The sequence below is a fragment of the Molothrus ater genome, chromosome 19 (assembly GCF_012460135.2).
Source record: "Molothrus ater isolate BHLD 08-10-18 breed brown headed cowbird chromosome 19, BPBGC_Mater_1.1, whole genome shotgun sequence".
Lineage (NCBI taxonomy): Eukaryota > Metazoa > Chordata > Aves > Passeriformes > Icteridae > Molothrus > Molothrus ater.
In genome coordinates this window covers 2393938-2417880 of record NC_050496.2, presented here as the reverse complement: position 1 = coordinate 2417880, position 23943 = coordinate 2393938, and the positions used below count along the sequence as shown (strand labels likewise).

At 38.2% G+C, this 23943-nt stretch overlaps 1 protein-coding gene across 1 annotated transcript; it reads left to right on the top strand.

Moving 5' to 3' along the window:
- Positions 1 to 68: 68 nt before the first annotated feature.
- GLP2R (glucagon like peptide 2 receptor) lies at positions 69 to 23943 on the top strand. Its single transcript, XM_036394887.1, has 13 exons — positions 69 to 167; positions 7111 to 7219; positions 7783 to 7887; positions 8923 to 9044; positions 11680 to 11786; positions 12395 to 12551; positions 13632 to 13791; positions 13923 to 13983; positions 15054 to 15123; positions 15631 to 15719; positions 16797 to 16935; positions 22145 to 22186; positions 23635 to 23943. The coding sequence occupies exons 1-13, from the start codon at positions 69 to 71 to the stop codon at positions 23941 to 23943; spliced, it is 1569 nt and encodes a 522-aa protein (XP_036250780.1).

Here is a 23943-nt window from a genome sequence, read left to right as displayed (position 1 = left end):
TTTAATTAATATAATTGAACTTTAGAGTGAAATAGCAGCGAATTGGGGACAAGTTTATCCCAAAGGGCATGGTGACACTTCTTGCTCTCTATTCCAGCATGGGACTCTGGTCCAGGATAGCTCCAACCTCTGCCAGCTCCCTCATGGTGTTGTTCCTTGTGAAACAGGTAAGCTAATTCAATAATTAATAATGGACAGTGGCAAAGGGAGTTCCTAGCACGTAGCATTTTAAGTGTCACAAACAAAAAAGCATCTTTGTAGCAAAGATCCTTCTGACACAACAATTTCTTTTTATTGCTGATTAGCCACGAGAAATAATGGCTGCAAAGCTGTAGAGTTTTATATCAGAACTCTCTCTGACTAGGGCATTTATTACCATTTTATTTTATTAATCCTCACTCATGCAGTGAATAAATTATGTTTACAACCGTTTGCACAATCATTTTTCATACCATTATTGATCAGCATTGAATTATATTTGTTTTTTCCGTTTTCCTACCAGATAAAAATACTGTTATGAATCACGTTTATTTTCTATTGGTTTTAAGCTATTCTAAACCCAGCTTTGATTTGTTTTTGGCACTGACTTGTGAGCATTGAATCTCCAATTTGTGAAATCAGGCTGGTTTTGTTCTGCATCTCACCCTCATGCAGAAAGCAAATTAATCTGTATGAGATTTCTGCCTCTATTTCTTGTATAGATCCACTAAACATTTTTATTTTTATTTTTATTTTTATTTTTATTTCTCCCCTAAATCTTTACAAAATTCTAAAGACTTCTTACTTACCTTATAAATAGGAGGGGTTTAGCTACTTAATGAGAAAATATCTCAGTGTAATTCACTTCAAGGAAATTTTCATGTAAATTTTTAGTAATTCTTATTTATTTATTAATATCAATCTTGATTTGAATATTTTTTTAAAACAATGACTGATATTTGGTAAATTTCAATTTAACTGAATAAAATTCACAGATATATTTAGGGTTCATTTCTATGAAGTGTATGAGCGTCAAGACAATAAACTGAAAGCAAAAAGATATTTCTATCCACTTAATCTCCATTTTCTCGGGTTTCTAAGAAAGTGGGTTTGCAGCTGTTTGTGCAGTCAAGCCCATATCTGTGTTTCTAAAATTTTTATAAAGGAAAAATTACCAGGAGACAAATATATATATTTTTAAAGAAAATATTCCTAATATTTTATATAATTAAAATCCAGAACTTCTCTGCACAGAGCTTCTGTTTATAGGACTGAAACAACTCAGATTTGTGAGACACCTCAGCCAAAGCATTAGTTCCATCAATGCTGACAGAAAATCTCCCAAATTCTTTTGTGAAATCAAAATTTTGCTAGACTAATGACAGTGAATTAATTTGTCATAGTGGTTCTTGCAATTTGTTTAAAGAAATATGTGCTGTATTTCATTATATTTTTATTTCATAAGAACCATTTAAAAGAATAATAGCCATAAATCTGTTAAAATATATAAATACACTGTATCTGTATTTTCATAAATACGGAAATACACTATATCATACACTATATTAAATACATAAATACACTATATCTGTATTTTCTAGCAAAAACTTCTATAGATAGGAAAAATATCCATCAGACTTAACCTGGATCAGGGCTGAAAGAATGAATAAATATTTTTCAGCTTTTATTTTTAGTTTATGCCTGAATTGAAGGGGCTTTTTTCTGTCCATAAGAGCATAGCCTGAATAAACAGAAACATTTCATTTCACTGCCAGCTTAGTATGAAAAATTAAAAGGGTGAAATTCTGACTGCACTGTGGTCAGTTATGAAAAACTTAAATTTAAACCAGTCTGCAACCAGATATAATCCATTTCCTAAATGAAAGCTTCAGGCAGCATTTTCTTCTGCATCCAACAAATGTCCATAGAGTGGGGTCTTCTTGGTGCAATCTCAATAAATGGCCAGAGATTTCCAGGGAATTTTGATTAAATTTCCTCAAGGGTGAACTTCAGAGCAAGCAGGGGCCAGGCTGTCAGGCTGGGGCAGTTCCTTTTTTGCCAAAACCACTTCAGACCACCTGAAATGATGTCCAGTGTAGGGCAAAACACCATGGACTTTCTGAGCTTCTGTCTTAGACATGGGTGTTTAATTTTCCCTGTTTAAAAGCAGTGGCCAAATGGCAACTGAAATGCACCACAGATCAAAGGCTGCTGGTTTCCACTGGTTGAGATCATGGGAAATGTCCCTGGAAGTTTGTATTTCTGCACTGTACCTAGCCCAAAACCTGGATCATCACAGAACTTCCCTGGGATTTGTAACCACAACCTTTGCTGTGGTATTTGAGGTATTTGTTGGGTGTGGCATTCACATTTTCTGAAAAATCCCTTCATCCAGGATTTTCCTTCTGGGAAGCTGAGAAGCTTCAGAGAAAAAAGAAAACAATTCTTCTCTCATTTGCTTCTCCTGTGCTTTGTTCCTTTGGAATGTGTTTGGAGATTGTTTATCCAACAGGTGATTGTTTCATTGCATTCTGCTGGGAGTTGTTTTCACTCTTTGCCAATCAGGGCCAAGCTGTGTCAGGACTCTGGAAAGAGTCACAAGTTTTTCATTATTATCTTTTTGGCATTCAGTAATTATTCTTTCTGTATTCTTTAGTATAGTTTAGTACAGTATTCTTTAATATAATACAGTATCACAAAATAATAAATTATCCTTTGGGAACATGGAGTCACATTCATCACTCCTCCCTGCCACAAGGGCACCCCACAAATACAATAGTTGGGTCTGTCAGAATGCAGCCAAAGGCTGTGTGACCAAAACAAATTCATCCCACAAATATTTACATCAATAGTGACCAGGTCACTATTATATACACATATTTGGTCACTGTATGACCAAAACAAATTTATCTCACAAGTATTTACATCAGTAGTGACCAGGTCACTATTATATACACATATTTGGTCACTGTATGACCAAAACAAATTTATCTCACAAGTAATTTATATGAAGAGTGACCAGTATTGGCTATGTGACCACCAAAACGAATTTATCTCACAAATATTTACATCAATCGTATTTAGGCATTGGCTGTGTGACCAAAACTAATTTATCTCATAAATATTTACACCAATAGTGACCAGGTCATTATTATATATATAAATATATATATTTGGTCACTACATGACCAAAACAAATTTATCTCACAAGTATTTATATGAAGAGTGACCAGGCATTGGCTATGTGACCCCCAAAACAAATTTACCTCACAGAAATTTACACCAATACTGACCAGATATTGGCTATGTGACCAAGACAAATTTATCTCACAAGTATTTATATGAAGAGCGACCAGGTATTGGCTATGTGACCACCAAAACAAATTTATCTCACAAATATTTACATCAATCGTGATTAGGTATTGGCTATGTGACCAAAACAAATTTATCTTACAAGTATTCATATCAATAGTGACCAAGTATTGGCTGTGTGACCAAAACAAATTTATCTTACAAGTATTCATATCAATAGTGACCAGGTATTGGCTGTGTGACCAAAACTAATTTATCTCACAAATATTTACACCAATACTGACCAGATATTGGCTGTGACCAGATATTGGATATTAAAACCTGCAGATTTAAAGAAATGGACAATTCCACCAGGAAATGATGTGGAACTGTCATTTAGACCTAACCTGCTCCTCACTCTTGTTGGGCGAACTTCCCCATGGCTGTGTGTCACTGTTCCTCAGCTCAGGAACATTCCCATGGCTGTGTGTCACTGTTCCTCAGCTCAGGAACATTCCCATGGCTGTGTGTCACTGTTCCTCAGCTCAGGAACATTCCCATGGCTGTGTGTCACTGTTCCTCACTTCCAGAACATTCCCATGGCTGTGTGTCACTGTTCCTCAGCTCAGGAACATTCCCATGGCTGTGTGTCACTGTTCCTCAGCTCAGGAACATTCCCATGGCTGTGTGTCACTGTTCCTCACTTCCAGAACATTCCCCATGGCTGTGTGTCACTGTTCCTCACTTCCAGAACATTCCCATGGCTGTGTGTCACTGGGTTCCTCAGCTCAGGAACGTTCCCATGGCTGTGTGTCACTGTTCCTCACTTCCAGAACATTCCCATGGCTGTGTGTCACTGTTCCTCACTTCCAGAACATTCCCATGGCTGTGTGTCACTGTTCCTCAGCTCAGGAACATTCCCATGGCTGTGTGTCACTGTTCCTCAGCTCAGGAACGTTCCCATGGCTGTGTGTCACTGTTCCTCAGCTCAGGAACATTCCCATGGCTGTGTGTCACTGGGTTCCTCACTTCCAGAACATTCCCATGGCTGTGTGTCACTGTTCCTCAGCTCAGGAACATTCCCATGGCTGTGTGTCACTGTTCCTCAGTTCCAGGAACATTCCCATGGCTGTGTGTCACTGAGTTCCTCAGCTCAGGAACATTCCCATGGCTGTGCATCACTGAGTTCCTCAGCTCAGGAACATTCCCATGGCTGTGTGTCACTGTTCCTCACTTCCAGAACATTCCCATGGCTGTGTGTCACTGTTCCTCAGCTCAGGAACATTCCCATGGCTGTGTGTCACTGTTCCTCAGCTCCAGGAACGTTCCCATGGCTGTGTGTCACTGTTCCTCAGCTCAGGAACATTCCCATGGCTGTGTGTCACTGTTCCTCAGCTCAGGAACATTCCCATGGCTGTGTGTCACTGTTCCTCAGCTCAGGAACATTCCCATGGCTGTGCATCACTGAGTTCCTCAGCTCAGGAACATTCCCATGGCTGTGCATCACTGAGTTCCTCAGCTCAGGAACATTCCCATGGCTGTGTGTCACTGTTCCTCAGCTCAGGAACATTCCCATGGCTGTGTGTCACTGTTCCTCAGCTCCAGGAACATTCCCATGGCTGTGTGTCACTGTTCCTCAGCTCAGGAACATTCCCATGGCTGTGTGTCACTGTTCCTCACTTCCAGGAACATTCCCATGGCTGTGTGTCACTGTTCCTCAGCTCAGGAACATTCCCATGGCTGTGTGTCACTGTTCCTCAGCTCCAGGAACATTCCCATAGCTGTGTGTCACTGTTCCTCAGCTCAGGAACATTCCCATGGCTGTGTGTCACTGTTCCTCACTTCCAGGAACATTCCCATGGCTGTGTGTCACTGAGTTCCTCACTTCCAGAACATTCCCCATGGCTGTGTGTCACTGTTCCTCAGCTCAGGAACATTCCCATGGCTGTGTGTCACTGTTCCTCAGTTCCAGGAACATTCCCATGGCTGTGTGTCACTGTTCCTCAGCTCAGGAACATTCCCATGGATGTGCATCACTGAGTTCCTCACTTCCAGAACTTCCCCATGGCTGTGCATCACTGTTCCTCACTTCCAGGAATATTCCTCCTCTCCAGGAATGGAGCCCATTGAGCTGCCAGGTAGCCACGGCGAGGTTTCCTCTGCATTCCCTTGGCTGTTTAACACATTTGTTTATCAGAAACTGGAGTGTTCTTCCTCCAGCCCAGCAGTTCTGTCCCAAATGTGTCATCCCCAAGGCTCTGCCTCTCCAGATGGGGTTCACTGACCCACCAGTGTCTGAGGAATCTCCCCTGGCTCCCAGGATTTGGGGGCCTGCAGGAGGGAAACGTCAAGATGCTTTTTTTTTTTTAATTTATTTTGGAAACATGCATTCCTTTCTCATGGCTGCTGTAAATATTCTCTCCTTATCTTGCAAGCCCATCCACGGAAGAATGATTTTAGTTTTTCTGCTCCCTCAAGCTTCAAGTGGGTGTCTGGAAATGAGATGAGAGACTAAAAGCAGAGTACTGAGCAGACAACATTTACACAGTAAAAACATGCATGAAATAGTGATCCTGCCCAAGAGCTAGACACCAGAACCCTGTTCTTGTTTTGAAAATAAATAAATATCATTTTCTTCATTAATATAAAAACTAACCATAGGTTTAAGGAACAAAGGTGAAGTCCACAGCCATATATTGTTCTGGTTATGTATCTCAGACAACATCAGGACAACCAGACGTGTTAAAGGCAGTTTCAAAGAAAGAGTGCAGTCCAGACAAAAAGAAATTGAATTTTTCCTGGAGAACTGAAAGGCATCTTTTAGGAAAAAGATTCTTTAGAATACTTATATTTTGTTTGCTCTCCAAAATTTGCTCATTGGAATTGGCAACATTTTCCACCAATAATGAATTTTTCATTTCTGGTGACTTGTAGTAGCAGTAATCTTTGACTGCTCTGGCCTCTGAAAGCCCTGCTGAGGAGGCCAGGGGGTTTTATTGCACAGAGGATCATGTCCTTTTCTATGGATGAATAATGATCAGATCCCCGTGCTAACACTGAGCTGTGAACAGCATCTCCCATTATCCTTCCTGAACTGCTTTGCTCCCAAAAAGGCATTTCTTCACCCAAATCACCAAGCGTTTTTGCATTTAATTCTTCTGGTTTTAGCCATTGCTTTCCTAAACAGCAATTATCAGCTCTTAGAGACCTCTGCAGACAGATGAGGAGGTGTCTGTCATTTTATTGTGTGAGAATTCTAGAGGGCAAACACTCTTCTCACCTATGGACACAAGGGGAAAGCAAAACAGTGCCCTGTTGAGCAAAAAGGGCAACATGGTGCAAATGGCAACTAAAACTAAAATTTACAGAAGTGTTTCTTTTAAAAAAAAGTGGAAAAGAAGAATAGAAAGATGTCTATGGCACAGTTGCAGCTGCTGGTAAAAGAAGCGGTCTGTGAAATGCTGGGCAGAACAGAATGCACCAGAGGAAAGGTGTTAGTAGCAAAATAGCATTGTTTATTCATTACTGGCTTATTCAACTTTTTTTTTTTTTTGCTCTATTGTTCAACCAGGTGTGCTTGACTGTCTTTAAATATATTCTAAAACCAAAAAGCCCTTTAGACTTTTCTTACCTACCATTTTTTCCTCCACTCCCCTCATTTCATTTTCACCTCTCCTCTTTCTCTCCTGATTCCTTTAGACTTTTTTTACCTATCATTTTTTCCTCCTCTCTCCTCTCCTCATTTCTCCTTTCTCTCATTTTGGACCAGAATTTCTTGTAATGGAAAGCAATCTGTCATTTAAGGACTAAAAGGTTCTAACTGATTTTTCTCCTGTACAGTATTTTCATTCCCAGGCCAAAGGTTCTCTGCTGGAAAAAACCACGACTGGATGGAACAAATACAAACAGGAATGCTTGAAAATGCTGCAGGAATCATCTGTAGATAGTGGTAAGGAATTAAACAATGAAGACGTTTATTAAGGTTGATGAATATGCAAATATTGTCCTGCTGTATGTCTGTTCCTAAATGTAGAACAATTCACCTGACACAAATCTCAGCCTGAAGTCCTTGTTTATTTTCCTTTCTCCGTGGTCACACTATCATAAAATCACAGAATCACAGAGCACCCTGAGCTGGAAGGAGCCCCAAGGATCACCCAGTACAGCTCCTGTCCCTGCCCAGACCCCCAAAAACCCCATCCCTGGCATTCCTGGGGGGCCTGGGCAGTGCCCAGCACCCTCTGGGATAAGAACAAATTCCTGTATTTCCCTATGTCCAGCCCAACCCTCCCCAGCCATTCCATGGGTTCTGTCCCTGTCACAGGGCAGAGTTTGGAGCTGTCCCTAAGGAGGAATCCGCACACCCTGCTCGTGGTTTTAAGCAATAAACTTATCTCATACACAACATTTATCTGCAATATCTCATTATTCTGGAGCAGTTCAGAGTGGTTTCCATGACTGACCCTTGTCTGCACGACTTTTTGTAAAACTTTTATTTGCTTCTCTCCCCAGGAGTACATTGCAATGGGACATTTGATCAATTTGTTTGCTGGCCTTACTCACCCCCAGGAAATGTCTCTGTTCCTTGTCCTTCATATTTGCCATGGCTGGAAAATGGTAATGTGAAAGTGGTACTAAAATATATTTTTATATTATCTAATATATATATTAGATAATAATATATTCAATATAAATAATAATAGACTTTTTATGCTAATAAGCATGAAGTTCCTATCTAATCTCCCAAACTGCTTCTGCCAACCATTTAGGACAAACCCAGCTCTTCATAATAAACAAAAGCATCTTGCCTCCATGGAATGGGGACTCTTTTTTTTTTTTTTTTTCTCATCTGAATTCCTACAAAAGGGAGATTTCTGATCACATTTCTTGGATGGTTTAAGGTTTTTTCCAGTGTCTAGCATTCATGCAGAGCTCCTGCTCCATCACAACAAACTGTGCTCCCAAAGCAATTTTCTGAGTTCTGAGCTAAGCAAAACAAGATATTCTGGTTTGCTATCACCCTTAAACAATTTCAACTCAAAAAATGATTGAAACAGCTCAGGTCTGATCAGAAATAAACAGGTGGGAACTGTTGAGGACAACATCAAGCAAACACCAGCCAGGGTCCCCACACCATTCCTCTGATGCTGTGGGCAAATTCCTAATTAGATTAATTGGGAAAATTCAATGAAAACCAAGAAAAGTTCATCAGTTCACCCCCCCCCCCGCTGAAGGTGCACAGAAATGAAATATCAGCAGCATCAGATATTACAGAGAAAGATCACTCCCTGATCAAATCCTTGTGCAGTTTTGACTGCACAAACCTGGTCAATGAATTACCCATTCATGAGCTTAATGAGGAAAAATGAATAAAGGGAGATGTCTGTAGGCTTCTCTTTTGGATGTGCTGTGTGGATTTTCTTGTAAAAAACAGGTACATTCTGGGAATTTAATTCTGCTGGACTACGTTCCTCCTTTGTCCTATGTTACTATAAAAATATATATTGACAAAGACAGAAGAAAAGTGGGTTTAATTCTTTTTTTGAGTATGGGTGGTGTAGAGTCGATTGTGGAGGTAGAAATCTTTCAAACATGTATGAAAAATGAAATCTCTATTTTGACCTTTCAAACTAAAACTCTGTTTACTTTCAGGAAGTGTAGGACATGTATACAGAGTCTGCTTGGATGAAGGGATTTGGCAAACAAAGGAAAATTCCACAGACATTTGGCGGGATAGTTCAGAATGTTCTGAGAAAAATCATTTCCAAAAAAATGTAAGTATGTTTTATATTACGGCTGAAAACTTTAATCTTCTTAGTCCTTTCTTGAGTAACTGACAAAACATTTCCATTTAATACCTGCAAAGCATCTTCAGATTTCATTTAAATTACCAGATGGAAAGCTGTTATTTTATTTATAAGAAGCAGAAAAGCAAATATTAAAGAAGGGGATTCCTGCTTTAGATGCCACATTTTCTGTTCACACTCCGGAGTTCACATGTGCTGATTTTCTCCTAAGAAAACAGAAAACCACTGCAACTTGTCAAGCAAGTACCATCCCAGCATCTCCCCAAATCACACTGGTCTGTGAAAGTCAGACAGCTCAGCTTCCCTCCCGAGCCTTTCAGCGTTTAATGAGCTGTTAATTGGTTATTTCAAAGTTAACTGGGCAGAGGCTGCAGGATTCCCCCTCAGCCAATGCCATCCTTCCTGTGTTTCTCATATTGCACCAGGCCAGGGGCTGGGCTTTATCAGCCAAACTGCTTTTACCCCAGAATTCAGAATTAGGTCTCTTAGGTAAGCACTATCACCACTGGTTTTTAATTTTTAATACTGACTGAGTGCTGTTTCTTACCTTATCAAGTAACACTGCTTTACTGATTTGTTATGAAACATTATTGGTTTAGTAGCTCTGTGTATTACTACATTTTTACTAAGCTCTTTATATGGTAAGTACATGAATTTCCAAACTTTCAGTTTATTTGTGCAAATGTAATAAATATTAATTAGTTCTGAGAGATTTCCAAGGTTTCTTGACTATTCTGGACAGCTTATTTGATATTATTTCATCTTGTGTGACAGCAGACAATTTCTTCGAAAGCTTTAACCAGCTTTCCTACCAACACTAAATGTGGGCTTGTATTATTTTATTTAATTGAATAATTTTTAAATTCAATTTGTTTTGTTTTATTTAATTGAATAATATGGGCAATTTGTTTGTTTTATTTAACTGAAAACCCCCCAAGCTGTTGGAAATCACCCAGAACCAGCATCTTCACACATCAGAGGAATCAGCTTGGTTTCGTGTGCTTTGGTGTGGCAAAATTGAAACAGCCAAGATGATTACTTGTGATTTTCACAAGGTTTTTACCTGCTGGAACGTTTCCATGGAGCAGAGTGACCAGCAGCTGGGAATCTCCTGCACCCACACTGCTTTCCCTGGGCCCTTTCACCCCCTTCAAGAGTGATTTGGTTTTGTTTCTCTAATAATTGGAATTATTAGAGAAAACTGCTGGCAGGAAGAGAGTGCTAAAGTCCTGCTGCTGAGTAGTAGGACAAGAAAAATAGCAAAATCAGCGAGGAAATGACACAGGTTCCAAGAAAAGCTCTGTAGGCCAAATGTGGATTATGAAAGCCACATATTCTGTATCTCATGGGAGATGCTCTCCTTGGGCTGGAAGTTTGAAGTTTGAAGAGTTGAGAGGCAGACATAAGCAGCTAAAATGGAAAAAAAAAATAGGAGAAATAAATGTTAAATTAGGCAAATTGAAAGGAAATTTCTGCATGGCCAAGAGCTGGACTTCAACAATCTTTGTGGGTACCTTCCACCTCAGGATGTTTTTGATAATCTATCAAAGTGTGGGTAGTTCCCTTCCTTCTCTGAGGTCTCATCTGTCATTCAAAGACATTCCAGAGAGCTCTGATTTAATAATTATTAATTTTTCCTTTGAACTCAGGACAGAAGTCAGTCTGTTTCAACAGCTCCAGGCAGGGCTGGCTGCCAGCATTGTGCAGGCACAGCTGGGCAGTGGCTGTGTCCAGACCCCACACACAGGCTCAGTTACCTCTGATTTGGGCTACAAATGGTGTTTGGGCACGAGAAATCTGGGAATAGTCTGGGGGAGCCTTAGGACTTAAAAAGAAACTCAGGGTGCAAGCATCTTTGTCCCACACTGATTTCAAAAGGCAGTGCAGAGGGTGTTATTCTTGTTTTCTGAAAAATCCCTTCCCCAGCACTTTTCTCCTGAGAAGCTGAGAAACCTCAGAAAAGAAATGGAAACAAGAATTATCTGATTGCTTAGAATGTGGTTTAGAGGTTGCTCACCAGCAGGTGCATCTTTGATTGGTTCCATGTGATTGTTTTTAATTAATGACCAATCCCAGTCCATCTGTGTCAGACTCTCTGAGTCTGTCAGAGATTTTATTATTCATTCTTGTCCAGCCTTCTGATGTCTCCTTTCTCTTTCTTAGTGTAGTTTTAGTATAGCATTATAATATAATATAATATAATATAATATAATATAATATAATATAATATAATCAGCCTTCTGAGAACTTGGAGTCAATTCTCATCTCTCACCTCATTCCAAAAACCCTCACAACACAACAACAATTAGTAACCACAACAATTAGTAACCTGAGCAGGGATCAGAATCCTGCCCTGGCTCCTTGAATGAATATTGTCTTTGTCAATCTATATTTTTTATAGGTACATAGGACAAAGTAGGAATGTGATCCAGCAGCAATAAATTCCCAGACTGTAGCTGTTTTTTACACGAAAACCCACACAGCACATCCAAAAGAGAAGCCTGCATCTCCCTTTATTCAAAAATGTGACCCCAAAGTTCCTGAGCTGGGTTCCTGCCCTGTCCCCCTGCCTACATAACACATTTCTCTTCTTTGTTCCCAGGAAGAAGAACACAAACTGCTCACCACCCTACAGCTGTTATACACAATAGGATATTACCTTTCTCTCATCTCACTGGTATTAGCTCTGCTTATACTTTCTTTACTCAGGTGAGTAAAAATTCACATGCATTTTAAGTGTACAGAGCCCTGTACTCATATTCTTCTTATGAAATTGAAGTTATCACTTAGTTATGAATGAAATTATCATTTAGTTTCCAGTGTTCCAGTACCTGAAGGGGCTACAAAAAAAAAAAACCAACCAAACAGCTGGGGATGAGCTTTGGAAAAGGGCATGGAGTGATAGGACAAGAGGGAAGGAGTGATAGGACAAGAGGGAATGGCTTTAAGCTGAAGATGGCAGATTTAAATTAGGAGTTAGGCAGAAATTCTTTACTGTGAGGCCACCCAGACAAACTGCCCCATTCCTGGAAGATTTTAAGGCCTTGGAGTATCCTGGTGTCCTTGCCCATGGCAGGGGGGATGGAATGAGATGGGCTTTTAGATTCTTTCCAACCCAAACCATTTTGTTGGTCCCATGTAAATCATTTGTATTTTTCCAAGGAGCAATACAAATGCAATTTCTAAGCAGAATGCATGGATGGCAACAATGTGAATAAAACAGTTGTTTTGCTGGGGTTTTGTTGGTTTTTAAAACTTTTCTTTCTGCAAATTACACATATTCTGGAGGATTCATACATTATTTTTTTCTCCCCCAGAAAACTTCACTGCACAAGAAACTACATCCATATGAATTTATTTGCATCCTTTATCTTGCGTGCTGCAGCAGTTCTTATTAAAGACTCTGTGTATTACAATATTTACTCCAAAAGACCAAATGATGAAAGTGGATGGATTTTATACCTCAGTCCAGAGGTAATGTGTTGATTCATAGCTGATAATAAATGTGTGCTTCTAGTGGTCACAACAGTTCCAGTTTTGGAATTTTCCCTACACCATCAAGTGTTGAGGTGTTCGTAAGCTGAAGTTTTGATGATAAAAGTTGGGGTAGTCAACATGAAATCCTGATTGTAAGAGATTTCTTTTAAATTAATAGGAAGAACAAATTAATTAATTGTAATATTTAGAAACAGCCACTTAAGCAAAGCATCTCACACCTTGTAGCCTTTAGGAAGAAGTCTCTGTTTATTTGGCACAGATTATATATATATCTATGTCTATATATTATATAGATATAGCTATATAATATATAGACATATATATATAATATAATATATATTATGTATATATTATATAATATTATCATATATTATATAATATTATCATATATTATATAATATTATCATATATTATATTATAGACATAGATATATATATTATAATAATATAATATTATTATATATATTATAATACACATTATTGTAATATATAATATGTATTATAGTAGTATAATATATGTATTATGTATATTATTATATCTATATATTATTATATATACATTATATATTATATAAATATATAATAGATATAATATATAATATGAATAATGATATATAATATGAATAATTATATATTATATTTCTAATAATTATATATTAGCTATATAAATGATAGTTTTTATATATTAAATAAATTGAATAAAGACTTATAAATGTTATAATAGTAATTCTAATTACAATAATAAATAATATTATTGTTATGTATAACAATAATTATAAATAGTATAATTTTAATAATATTTATATTATAATATATAATATAATATAATATATAATTCTAATTCATTATATATTTATAATTATTATATTATAATAATAAATATTATAAATATTTATTATTTCTGTATGTTTTTGTAGGAATAGAGCTTATGCACATCAACAAGGAAAATTATCTGCAAGATAATGAAAGATAACTTTTATTTTAACAGCTCACCAGTAAAAACTCTCACATGCAGATCTTGACATCTACACTTACTCCTGGTTTCTCCTTCCTACAGATTGTAATCATCTGCAGGACTGCCCAGTTTTTCATGCATTACTTTGTTGGGGCCAATTACTTCTGGCTGTTGGTGGAAGGAATTTATCTGCATACCCTGTTGATAACTGTGGTGCTCTCTGAGAGAAGGCTGCTGCAGACTTACATTGTGATAGGATGGGGTGAGTCCAGAACTGCCCCAGCTCTGGTTTTCTTTTGCTTTGCTGAGTCAGTGGAGGATATTTTGTGAAGGAAATGAAAAAAAATCTACTCCTACAAGCTTGGCTGGAAGAGATTCTTCTTTTCTTTTCAGTTGTTCCAATCCTGTTTGTGGGCCCATGGGGAATAAGCAGATCCAAACTGGAGAACACTGGGTAAGTTATTCAAGAAAATGTTCTTTGGAATCCTGACTTTCTGTTTGCTTGGCTGCACTTGACACAAAAACAGACAAGCAAATTATCATATTATCCAGCACCTATGGGTATTTGTTACACTTTCAAGGTTCCCTTTAGTACTTTTACATTAAAAAAAAAAAACTTTAAAAAAATAATAACTAAAAAACTTCTGGGAATTTTCAGATATTCCTTATGCATTTAGCATACACCTCATACACGATGCATAAATTCCATTCAAACAAAGGATTCTGTCTGGGCACTGTCAACTTCTTCCTCTGGATCCTCACAGCTCTTGAGGGTATAACCTAAAACTATATTTAACACACTACTTAAGAAAATTAATACAGCATCACTTTCTAACATAACACATATTATACTCATTTTAATATTTGCAAAAAGCCAATCATAAAATACACATTTTTCCCATTTGTGCTTTATGCATGGAATCTTTTGCTCTCCTCTTATTTTTTGTGGTTTCTGGAGAATTTTATTTGCAACGCCAACATGGATAATAAGCAAGATCCAAGCCATAACTATGGTCTTACAGAGTCAGATAAATTCTAAATGACAAGCCAAGATCCTACAGAACCTCAGGATAATTAGCAAGAAGAAATAGGACAAATCAGAGGGGTAAAGCAGGAGAAAAAGAGACAGCTGCAAGGAAACTGTGTGCACGTTTTTTAGCAGATCAAGAAGCACAGTCACAGTTCCCAGTTCATTCAGTTCCAGTCTCCAGTTTCAGATTGATAATTTAGGTAGGATTAATTCCATTCTGAGGGTTTGGTGTCGTGTTTTGTGGATTCAAAGGCTGAGTTTGCCAGATGGTTCTGAAGTTTATGGTCCAGGGAAACCTTTATCAACATTGATGCTGCAAGTTCTTCAGAGCTGCTGGTGAAACTCTTCCGAGTTTTATTCCATTTCTTTTGGGGGCCACCTGAAAATGTTGAACTTCACCAAGTTCCTTTTGAAATAGACAATTATGTGAGCATTCTAACTATTTTTTTTTTTTATTTCCTATGAAAATAATTATACTTTAAATTATTCTCCAGGTGCTGGGGAACAAATGAACACATGGGGATCTGGTGGATCATCCGAGGGCCAATGTTGTTTTCCATTGCAGTAAGAATTATATAACCTGTATTATTTTTCCCTCCTTGGTCTTTGTAATTAGTGCCATTTTTGTCCTTCAAAATTTTGGAACAAATAAGGCACAGTTTCCTACCACAGAAATATCAAAATAATATTTCATGTTTCAATAATTCATATTTCATATTTCAATAATTTCACAATATTTCAATTTTCACATAAAGTGACAGAAGGGATAAAGTTTTGCTCAAAAAATGAGGAGGCAGGGTTCTATGTTAAAAACATGAAATGTGATTTTGTAGAGGAAGATCGTGTATTGAATTATATGCCAGGCTGAATAAGGCAACACCAAGTTACTCAATTTTGCATATTTAGTATGTTACAATAACCTGATTGTATTCCAAGCTCAACCCAGCTGCATTCCAGTTATTTGTTGGCAGGTTTTGCAAGTGTTTAATATCAATTATACATTTATTTAGTTGTTAACTGATGAGTGCAATAACGTTTGCTCTAAATAAACCAAATGTGTTTTTCTTCAAGGTTAACTTTGTCATCTTCTTAAAAATTCTCAGAATGCTGATTTCCAAACTGAAAGCTCAGCAAATGACCTTCCATGACTACAAATACAGGTATGTAACAAATGACCCAGAAGTCCTGATAGTTTTTTTCCTTGAGTTAGGTCTGATGAGCTCTTATTGAATTTATCTCACTTGAGATAGCTTAGCTACTGTGAATGGTATAAAATTAGTAGGATGGTTTTTGAGGTAGTGTTGGAAACAGAAAAGCTTTAATAAAGGGCAAAATAACAAAGATTTTTTAGAGAAAAACTGAGCTAGAGGTAGGAGATTTTTGTTTTTGTTAAAACACTCTACAAACACTCTACAAACACTCTATTTCTATTGTTCTCTTATTTTCCTCGTGAATAATTTAGACTTTTTGGCCTCTGTCCAGTTGGGTAGCTCTTGGTCTGAGGTGAAGTTTTAAAGGTGTTATGAGGTGTCTTTTTACTAAATTGAGGAGAGAAACTTTTGGGCTTTTTGTTTTTTTAAGTAGACAAAGAATAATTTGGTCACTTTGTTAACAGAGGGTCCATTCCTCCAAAGTCCTGGCCCCTTTTTAAACATTTTGTCACATCAAAAACTTAACAGATATTCAGAGTATGGGAAATAGCTATATTCTGAATAGATATTCTGAATATCTGATAGATATTCTGAATATTCTGAATAGGCTCCACAGACACTTCCATATCTGCGAGCAAAGGCAGCTCGGCACCTGTGCTGAGTTTTGGGGGCATTTTCACAAAAGCTTTTCTTTTTTCTTTCTTTCTTTCTGAGATCTCTGCCCTCAGGTATCTCCTCTCACACCTGTGGCTCTGCTGCTATGACAGATCTTTCCCTTTGTCACCAAAATTTGGGAAGAAAACTAAAAACCCTCTAGAACTATGTTTGTAGCCTGATAGAGAATTGGAATTGCTTTATTCTGGCCAGGATGTGCCATGGAAAACATTTCATTTACACAAGCATTTTAACTAGACTTTCCACAGATTTATACACACATTATTCTCAAAATCACAAAACTGCTGCTACCATTCCAAGGTCAGAATATTGAGGGCATGTTTTTGGAATAATTTCTTTGTCTTTGAGCTTTTGATTTCTGTCACCAAGGATGTTAAAAAATAAACAGTAATCAAACATTTTCTTTTTAAGATTGGCAAGATCTACGCTAGTGCTGATTCCATTGTTGGGGATCCATGAATTTGTATTTACCTTCATCACTGATGAACAGGTGGAAGGACTTTCAAGACATATAAGACTTTTCATTCAGCTGACAATGAGCTCATTTCATGTAAGTTCTGAAAATTCTGGTTTTTGTGTTTTGCAAATATTGTTTTTAGGGTTCATAGATCCATGTGCATTTGCTGCTCACCACAGTTACAGTGAAATCTGATATAATATTAAATCCCAACCTACAATATCTCTAAATACACTGTTGCAGTGACAAGATAAATCATTCATAAATAAGTATGATAGTCCCAAACACCAAAAAAAGGAGTTTGACATTTAAGAAAAAAAAAGGTGTCCTCTGATAATAGGCAACAGCTCATCACAGACCCCTAAAATAGGATTAAAATGGTTCATTTAAAACACTCCCAGCCAAAATCACAGCCATGAGAATGTCATCCAAGGCTTGGGCTCCATTTTCCTCAAGGTTTGTTCACCTTACCTGCAAAGTGAACACTGCCAGATGCACACCCACAGAAGTGCTGTACACCTGCATCCATTTCCAGTCAGTTTTAGGAGAAAATTTGTCAGAGCCCTCAGATGATGGAACAGAAAAATGGAGCAGCATCTGCAGGTGGAGAAGAGGTTTCTCACCCACCCAGTCAGGAGTGTTTTACAGTGTTCAGGCACTTGGCTCCTCTTCAGTCCCCCTGTGGCAGGTTTTGCAAGTGTTTAATATCAATTATACATTTATTTAGTTGTTAATTAATTAATATCAATGTTAAAATAAATATTAATTAATTAAATATGTTAATTTAATATCAATTATACATTTATTTAGGTGTTCACAGGGGTTCCAGGACGAGGGAAAAGATGAGAATCTTGACTCCATGTTTCAGAAGTCTGATTTATTATTTTAGGTTATATATTATATTAAAAGAAAATGATATATTAAAACTATACTAAAAGATAGAAGAAAAGATTTCGTCAGAAGGCTTGAAAGGAATGAATGATAATAAAATCTTGTGACTGACCAGAGAGCCCGAGCCAGCTGGGCTGTGATTGGCCATTAATTAAAAACAACCTCATGAGACCAATCCCAGATGCACCTGTTGCATTCCACAGCAGCAGATAACCATTGGTTACATTTAATTTCTGAGGACTCTCAGCCTTCTCAGGAGAAAAGTCTTAGCAAAAGGATTTTTCATAAAATATGTCCGTGACACCCCTGCCTTTATCTTCATTTTGCTACCACATAATGTTGGGGTTTTTTCCAAACTATTGTGTTATACTGTGACTGCTGCTATTTGCAAATGTGGTAAAATAAAAAATAAAATGCAGCTTGGTTTCTCATATTATCTACATGCTTGTTTGGGTTTGTGAATGATTCTACTGAGATCTCATTTGGGCTCTTTTTACAAATTATTTCTATATTAAATGATTAGTGTTAGTTCAAAGTCCAGCTATATTGAGTGTTATGGCCATTTGGAATTGCTGTTTTTCCTTTGAAACTGATTCAGATAAACACCTTAAAAAATCCTACAGACACAACTTGTTTTCAACCAAAATCCCAAAATTATAATTTCCATGGTTTGGCTTGAGCAGCAAAAGCTGAGGCGAGGGAGGGAGGGCAGCTGTGGATCTCAGCTGCAGCACTGGGGTGAGGGAGCCACATTCCAACCAAACCGAGTTCCAAGGAGCCCAGAGCCCAAGGTGAGCTGGTCTGGAGCTCAGGGTGATTCTCAGATGGTCGCTCATGCCCAGCCTGTGCTCCCTGGAACCGTCTGCTCCCCTTTGCCAAGCACGGGGCGCTGGCACAAACATCTCTGCCTGCCTGTCTGCAGTGCTGCAGCCCTGCTGAATATTGAATTTTTGAGAGACTGCTAAAGCTGTCCTGTACCCACATCTCCCTGCCCTGCCAGGACAGCAATTTCCAGATCTTCATTTGCTGCAAAGCCCAGGAATCTCTCTGGCTCCAGTGGCTGCTCCTCAGCAATTCACAGCCCTGACACTGCTGCCCTCTTCTGCAGCCTGAGGCCACCTGAGCCTTCTTTTGCTGCCCTTTCCCCACAATTTATCACAATCCTGGGTTTTTCCCTTTGCATAAATGCACCTGTGCTCTGGTGCATGTATGCATCAGTGTTTTGGCACTGTTATTGAGGCTGTAATTTAAAATGTACACCACAGCTTGAGGGGAAAAACGTCCCAGTGACAGCAGAAAATTCCTGGAGAGCCACAACCCTGAGGAGCCTGCTGACATGGTGTTCACAAAATCCCAGGATTATTTGGGTTGGAAGGGACCTTAATGTTGGAGTATAAGTTCCTTGGTTAGAAATATCCTTACTTGGAGAGGCTGCAGTGCCTAGATGTTATTTTAAAAGTGCAGAATCATTTTAAGTGAAGATTTTATTTACTGGCTTGTCCAGAGAAATCTGATCTATAAACCAGCTTACTCATCCTTGCTAAAGAACACAAACTTCATTCCTTTTAGAGAAACGTGCATGAGCTTGGCAGCATGTCATGCTTTAGAAGCAAAGCTCCATTAAAAAATACCCAGAGATCTCAGCCAGTGTTTATTGCAGATTCTCTTTTTTAGCTGCAGCATTATTTATGAAGGGATTAGCCAAAAAGCACATAAACTGTACCCAATTACATTTGTTTAGTCTGTAAATCTTCTCAGTAGTTTAAAAAGGCAGTTAAACTGTTTTGTTAAAGAAAAACAATTATCCCTGGGATCCCAGCTGAAGGTTTAACTCAAACATTTTCAAGGAGCACGAAATTAAATTCTAAATAGGAGTTCTGTTGTAGGTAGGATGCTGATTTGCCTTAGGAAATGGGGAAATCTAAACATCTTGGCTCCCTTGTGCATGGAAATTGTTTCCCTCAGGAAAAACCACTGGTTTCTGGTGGAGAGAACCCAGTTATTTGATGAGTAATTTCTCACATTCCAATCGTCATTAGAAGAGCTTTGAAGAACTTTGAAGCTTAGGTGTGCATCTGTCCTTTCCTGTTGGTGTTTCTGCTAAGGAGCATTTATTTATTCTGAATTTCTGATTCTCCGTTTTCACTCACACTGGGAGAATTCTGAAAACGTGTGTTTGACAAGTCACAACACGCCGGGCAGCTTTCTAAGTGTGAAGATCAATTCACTGGGAGAAACATGAGTAAGCATTAAAGAAAACAGTATTTAATGAAGTGAGCATAAATAATCAGTGAAGTTTTCCACCTTCTGGGGGGGTTTTACAGCGCTTGTCACTCCTGCTCTGGCCCTGCAGCAGCAGGGAAGGAGATTCCCAGAGGATTTCCAAACTGAAACCAGCCCAGGGAGCCTCGCAGGCAGCTGAGCCTCTGCCTTTCTCCCAGTGCCCATCACCAGGCTCAGGAGTGCAATTTAAATCCTCTCTCTGCTTCTGGTGAGGCCAAATTTACAGTTTGTACCCATAACAGGAATCCCCCAAACCACCCAGCAGAGTCAGGAACTTTCTACCCCCCAAAAAAGAGAACTGCTTCAAGGAGCAGGAGAAGCTCTGCATAAAAAGTGGCTTTTTAAGCTTGTAAATTTGTATTTAATATAATATATTTAAATATTCAAAATATTAGATGAGAAGACGTTATATATTTATGTGATATATATGTCACATAAATATCATCTATTAATATCACCTATTAACTCTATAATCACCTAATATCATTAATTTCACCTATTATTAACACCCATTTTTAACTCTATAATCACTTATTAATATCACCCATTAACTAATAGTGCTTATTATTAACACCTGTTAATAACACCTGTTAATATCACCGATTATTAACTCTATAATCACCTATTATTAACTCTATAATCTATTATCATTAATATCAGCTATTAACTAATATCAGCTATAATTAACACCAATTATCACCTATTAATATCACCTATTATTAACTCTAATTAACCATATCTTCCTACATTAACCCAGGTGAAGCATGAAAAATGACAGAAATAAAACACATGGAGACAGCAATTTTGTTTGCTGTTTCTCCTGTCCCCAATTCCAGTGGTGTGGCAGATAAACTGCACATATGCTGAAGGAATTAATGACTCCAAATTATTCAGGACTGCTGGGAAATTAACAGCAGGCTCAGAAGGCTGTTGGTTAATTTTAGGTATAATGAAAAATGTTGAAGATTCTGTGTATGTGGATTTCTTTTTAAACTTTTGTCTGAGCAAAGCCGAAATATTTCTGGAAAAATGAGTGTGGGAACCATCAAATGCTGTCAGCTGAGTTGCACCTTTGTAGCTGTGATATAAATATTGCCTTGGGACTCAGAGTATTTATTCTCTTAATCAGAACTTGTGTCTCAGATGCCTTTAGACAACCAAAAAAGGGCATTTCCTGAAGCAGGGGGAATGAATCTGCATCTCTGTGGGGCTGAGATGCAGCCTGTAAGCTGCTTTGGTCTGAGACCAAACCCAGACAGAAAGAGGCAAATGGAAATTGTAATTTTGGGATTTTGGTTGAAAACAAGTGGTGTCTGTAGGATTTTTTAAGGTGTTTATCTGAATCAGTTTCAAAGGAAAAACAGCAATTCCAAATGGCCATAACACTCAATATAGCTGGACTTTGAACTAACACTAATCATTTAACATAGAAATAATTTGTAAAAAGAGCCCAAATGAGATCTCAGTAGAATCATTCACAAACCCAGACAAGCATATAGATAATATGAGAAACCAAGCTGCATTTTATTTTTTATTTTACCACATTTGCAAATAGTAGCAGTCACAGTATAACACAATAGTTTGGGAAAAACCCCAACATTATGTGGTAGCAAAATGAAGATAAAACTGGGGTTTATAATCTGTAAATATTATATATACATATATGTAACTATATAAAAATTTAATTATTTATATATTTTATTTATCATTATATATAAATTATATATATAATTTCTATATAACGATAAATAAAATATTTTTATATTTTAATATACATACATATATATATTTACAAAATATATAATAGTTATATATAATATATATATTTAAATATATAAAAATAAATCTATATAAATCTATATTTATATATGAAAATATAAAAGAAATTTATAGTCTTCAGCATCTGCACAAAATGTGCCCTGCACTTGCCAAGGAACTGCCCAAAAACAAGTGACTGGGTACTTAATTAATTAATAGTAAATAAATAAATGCAGGCAACCAGTTTCCTTCTTGAACATTAAGGAGCACGGTTTATATTTATGGTTTTAACACTATTGTCACCTTTAAATTAGAGCTTTAGGTATTTCCTGCACACTGACTTTTTCCTCTCACTCCTTTTCTCTTACAGGGTTTTTTGGTAGCAGTTCTCTATTGCTTTGCTAATGGAGAGGTAAGACTCAATGCTGTGAGAGAAGCTTTTAGCTCCTTTTAGTAAAATGCTTTTAGTTCATTTTAATACATTTTAGTAAAAGGTATTAATGCAAAATGTATTAATGACACCAAGAAGGATGAACACACTGACCAGCTCTGCTTATTGAGAGCATTTGTGCATTCTTTTGAGCTGGTAAAATTGTTTTGAGTGAAGAGAACAGCAAGAACTACCACAGGTTTGGACTCAAATGCAAAATATTCTGTCTTCTTGTAGTTTAAAACCATGCCCCTCCTTGTCCTATCACTATTTGCATGTGTAAAAATGTCTCTCAGCTTTTTTGTATGTCCCCTTTAGGCACTGGAAGGGACCCTAAGATCTCCCCAGAGCCTTCTCTTCCCCAGGCTGAACAACCCCAGCTCTCTCAGCCTGACTTGCTGCAAGCTACCCTGGACAATGATGTTATCTCAGTTCATTTTAAATGTTTTCTACACTGAATCTGTCTGCTCTCCCTGACATTTGGCCCAGGTGCAGACTGCCACTACTCACACACATCAGATTTGCCGAGGAAAAGCTTTCCTGAGTCAGGGTGAAGAGGTTGGGCTCTTCAGATTGATTTAGCAAACAAATCTGTTCCCACCCTACGAGCACCAGGTGCACCCAAACCCTGTAGGGGAAGATGAAACAGGAAAGCCTTATCAATATGATTGCCTGGCAAAAGATTTGGAGAATATGGAAACTACAAGCGAGATTGAAATGAAAGCAAGCTTTGAGATCCCTCAGTTACTGAACAACTGAAAACAATGGTGTGGCTGCTGAAGGTGATCCCCTTTTGATGGAACAACACCCTCTGCCTGCAGACAGGCCCAAGGGGCAGAGCAGACCCTACAGCTTGGCAGAAGGGGCCCAAAGAGGAGTTTTTAGGGTTTAAAACTACTGCAAAGAGTAGTTTTTAGGGTTTCCAAAGAGTAGTTTTTAGGCCCAAAGAGTAGTTTTTAGGGTTTTTTAGGGTAACACAGTATGGTAATGTAATGATTCTTATAGGCTGTATGGAAATGCTACAGGGTTTGTATCTTGTACTAGATTGGTGAGTGAGAATTAGAATATTCAATACAGAAGAAGATTTATTGTATTGGAACAGGAACCTTGCTTTCTCATCCCCTTTACCACGCTCTTGCCTTCTCTCTCTTTACCTCTCTCTTCTCTTTCCGTGTCCAAGCTGTGCTGGCAGCTCCAGCAGGGCCCTGCACTTGGCCCTTTGCAATAAACCACAAATTCCAAGCCCTGGCTTCAGGGATCTCTGGTCCCCATCCATCCTGACCATCCCACCCCCCCATTCACTCCTACAAATCCCCAAAGGGGCAGGAAGCTCAGCACTTCACAGCTCCTCTCATTTTACACCTGGGATTTGTGTCAGTGAGCAGCAGGTGCTCACATGCCATTACATGATTATTTTCTCCTCTCCTCAGGTGAAAGCAGAGCTGCAGAAGCAGTGGTCCCGTTTCCTGCTGGCAGATCCCTTTGGCTGCAAGCTCTGCTTTCTAGGGGAAAACATCAAATACCTCAGGAAATGTTCCCAGAAAAGGCAAAAGCAGCACCTCAGCAGCAGGCACCGCCGCTGCCTGGAGGTGAGCACGGCCTGGGAGCTGCAGCTGCAGCAGAGGCAGAGCCCAGGGGCCAAGGCAGGCCCTCCCCAGATGAGCATGTCTGACAGCAGCGAGGGAGAGGTCACCACTGCAGAGACCACCGAGGAAGTCTTTGAGGAAAGTGAGATTTAG

Bases quoted from the DNA above. Each gene is read 5' to 3' on its own strand.
- GLP2R (XM_036394887.1), top strand. From the start codon at position 69: ATGGTGACACTTCTTGCTCTCTATTCCAGCATGGGACTCTGGTCCAGG. The intron at 7,888-8,922 runs GTAATGTGAAAG...GTTTACTTTCAG, and splicing joins TTTGCCATGGCTGGAAAATG to GAAGTGTAGGACATGTATAC. The intron at 15,124-15,630 runs GTAAGAATTATA...TTTTTCTTCAAG, and splicing joins CAATGTTGTTTTCCATTGCA to GTTAACTTTGTCATCTTCTT.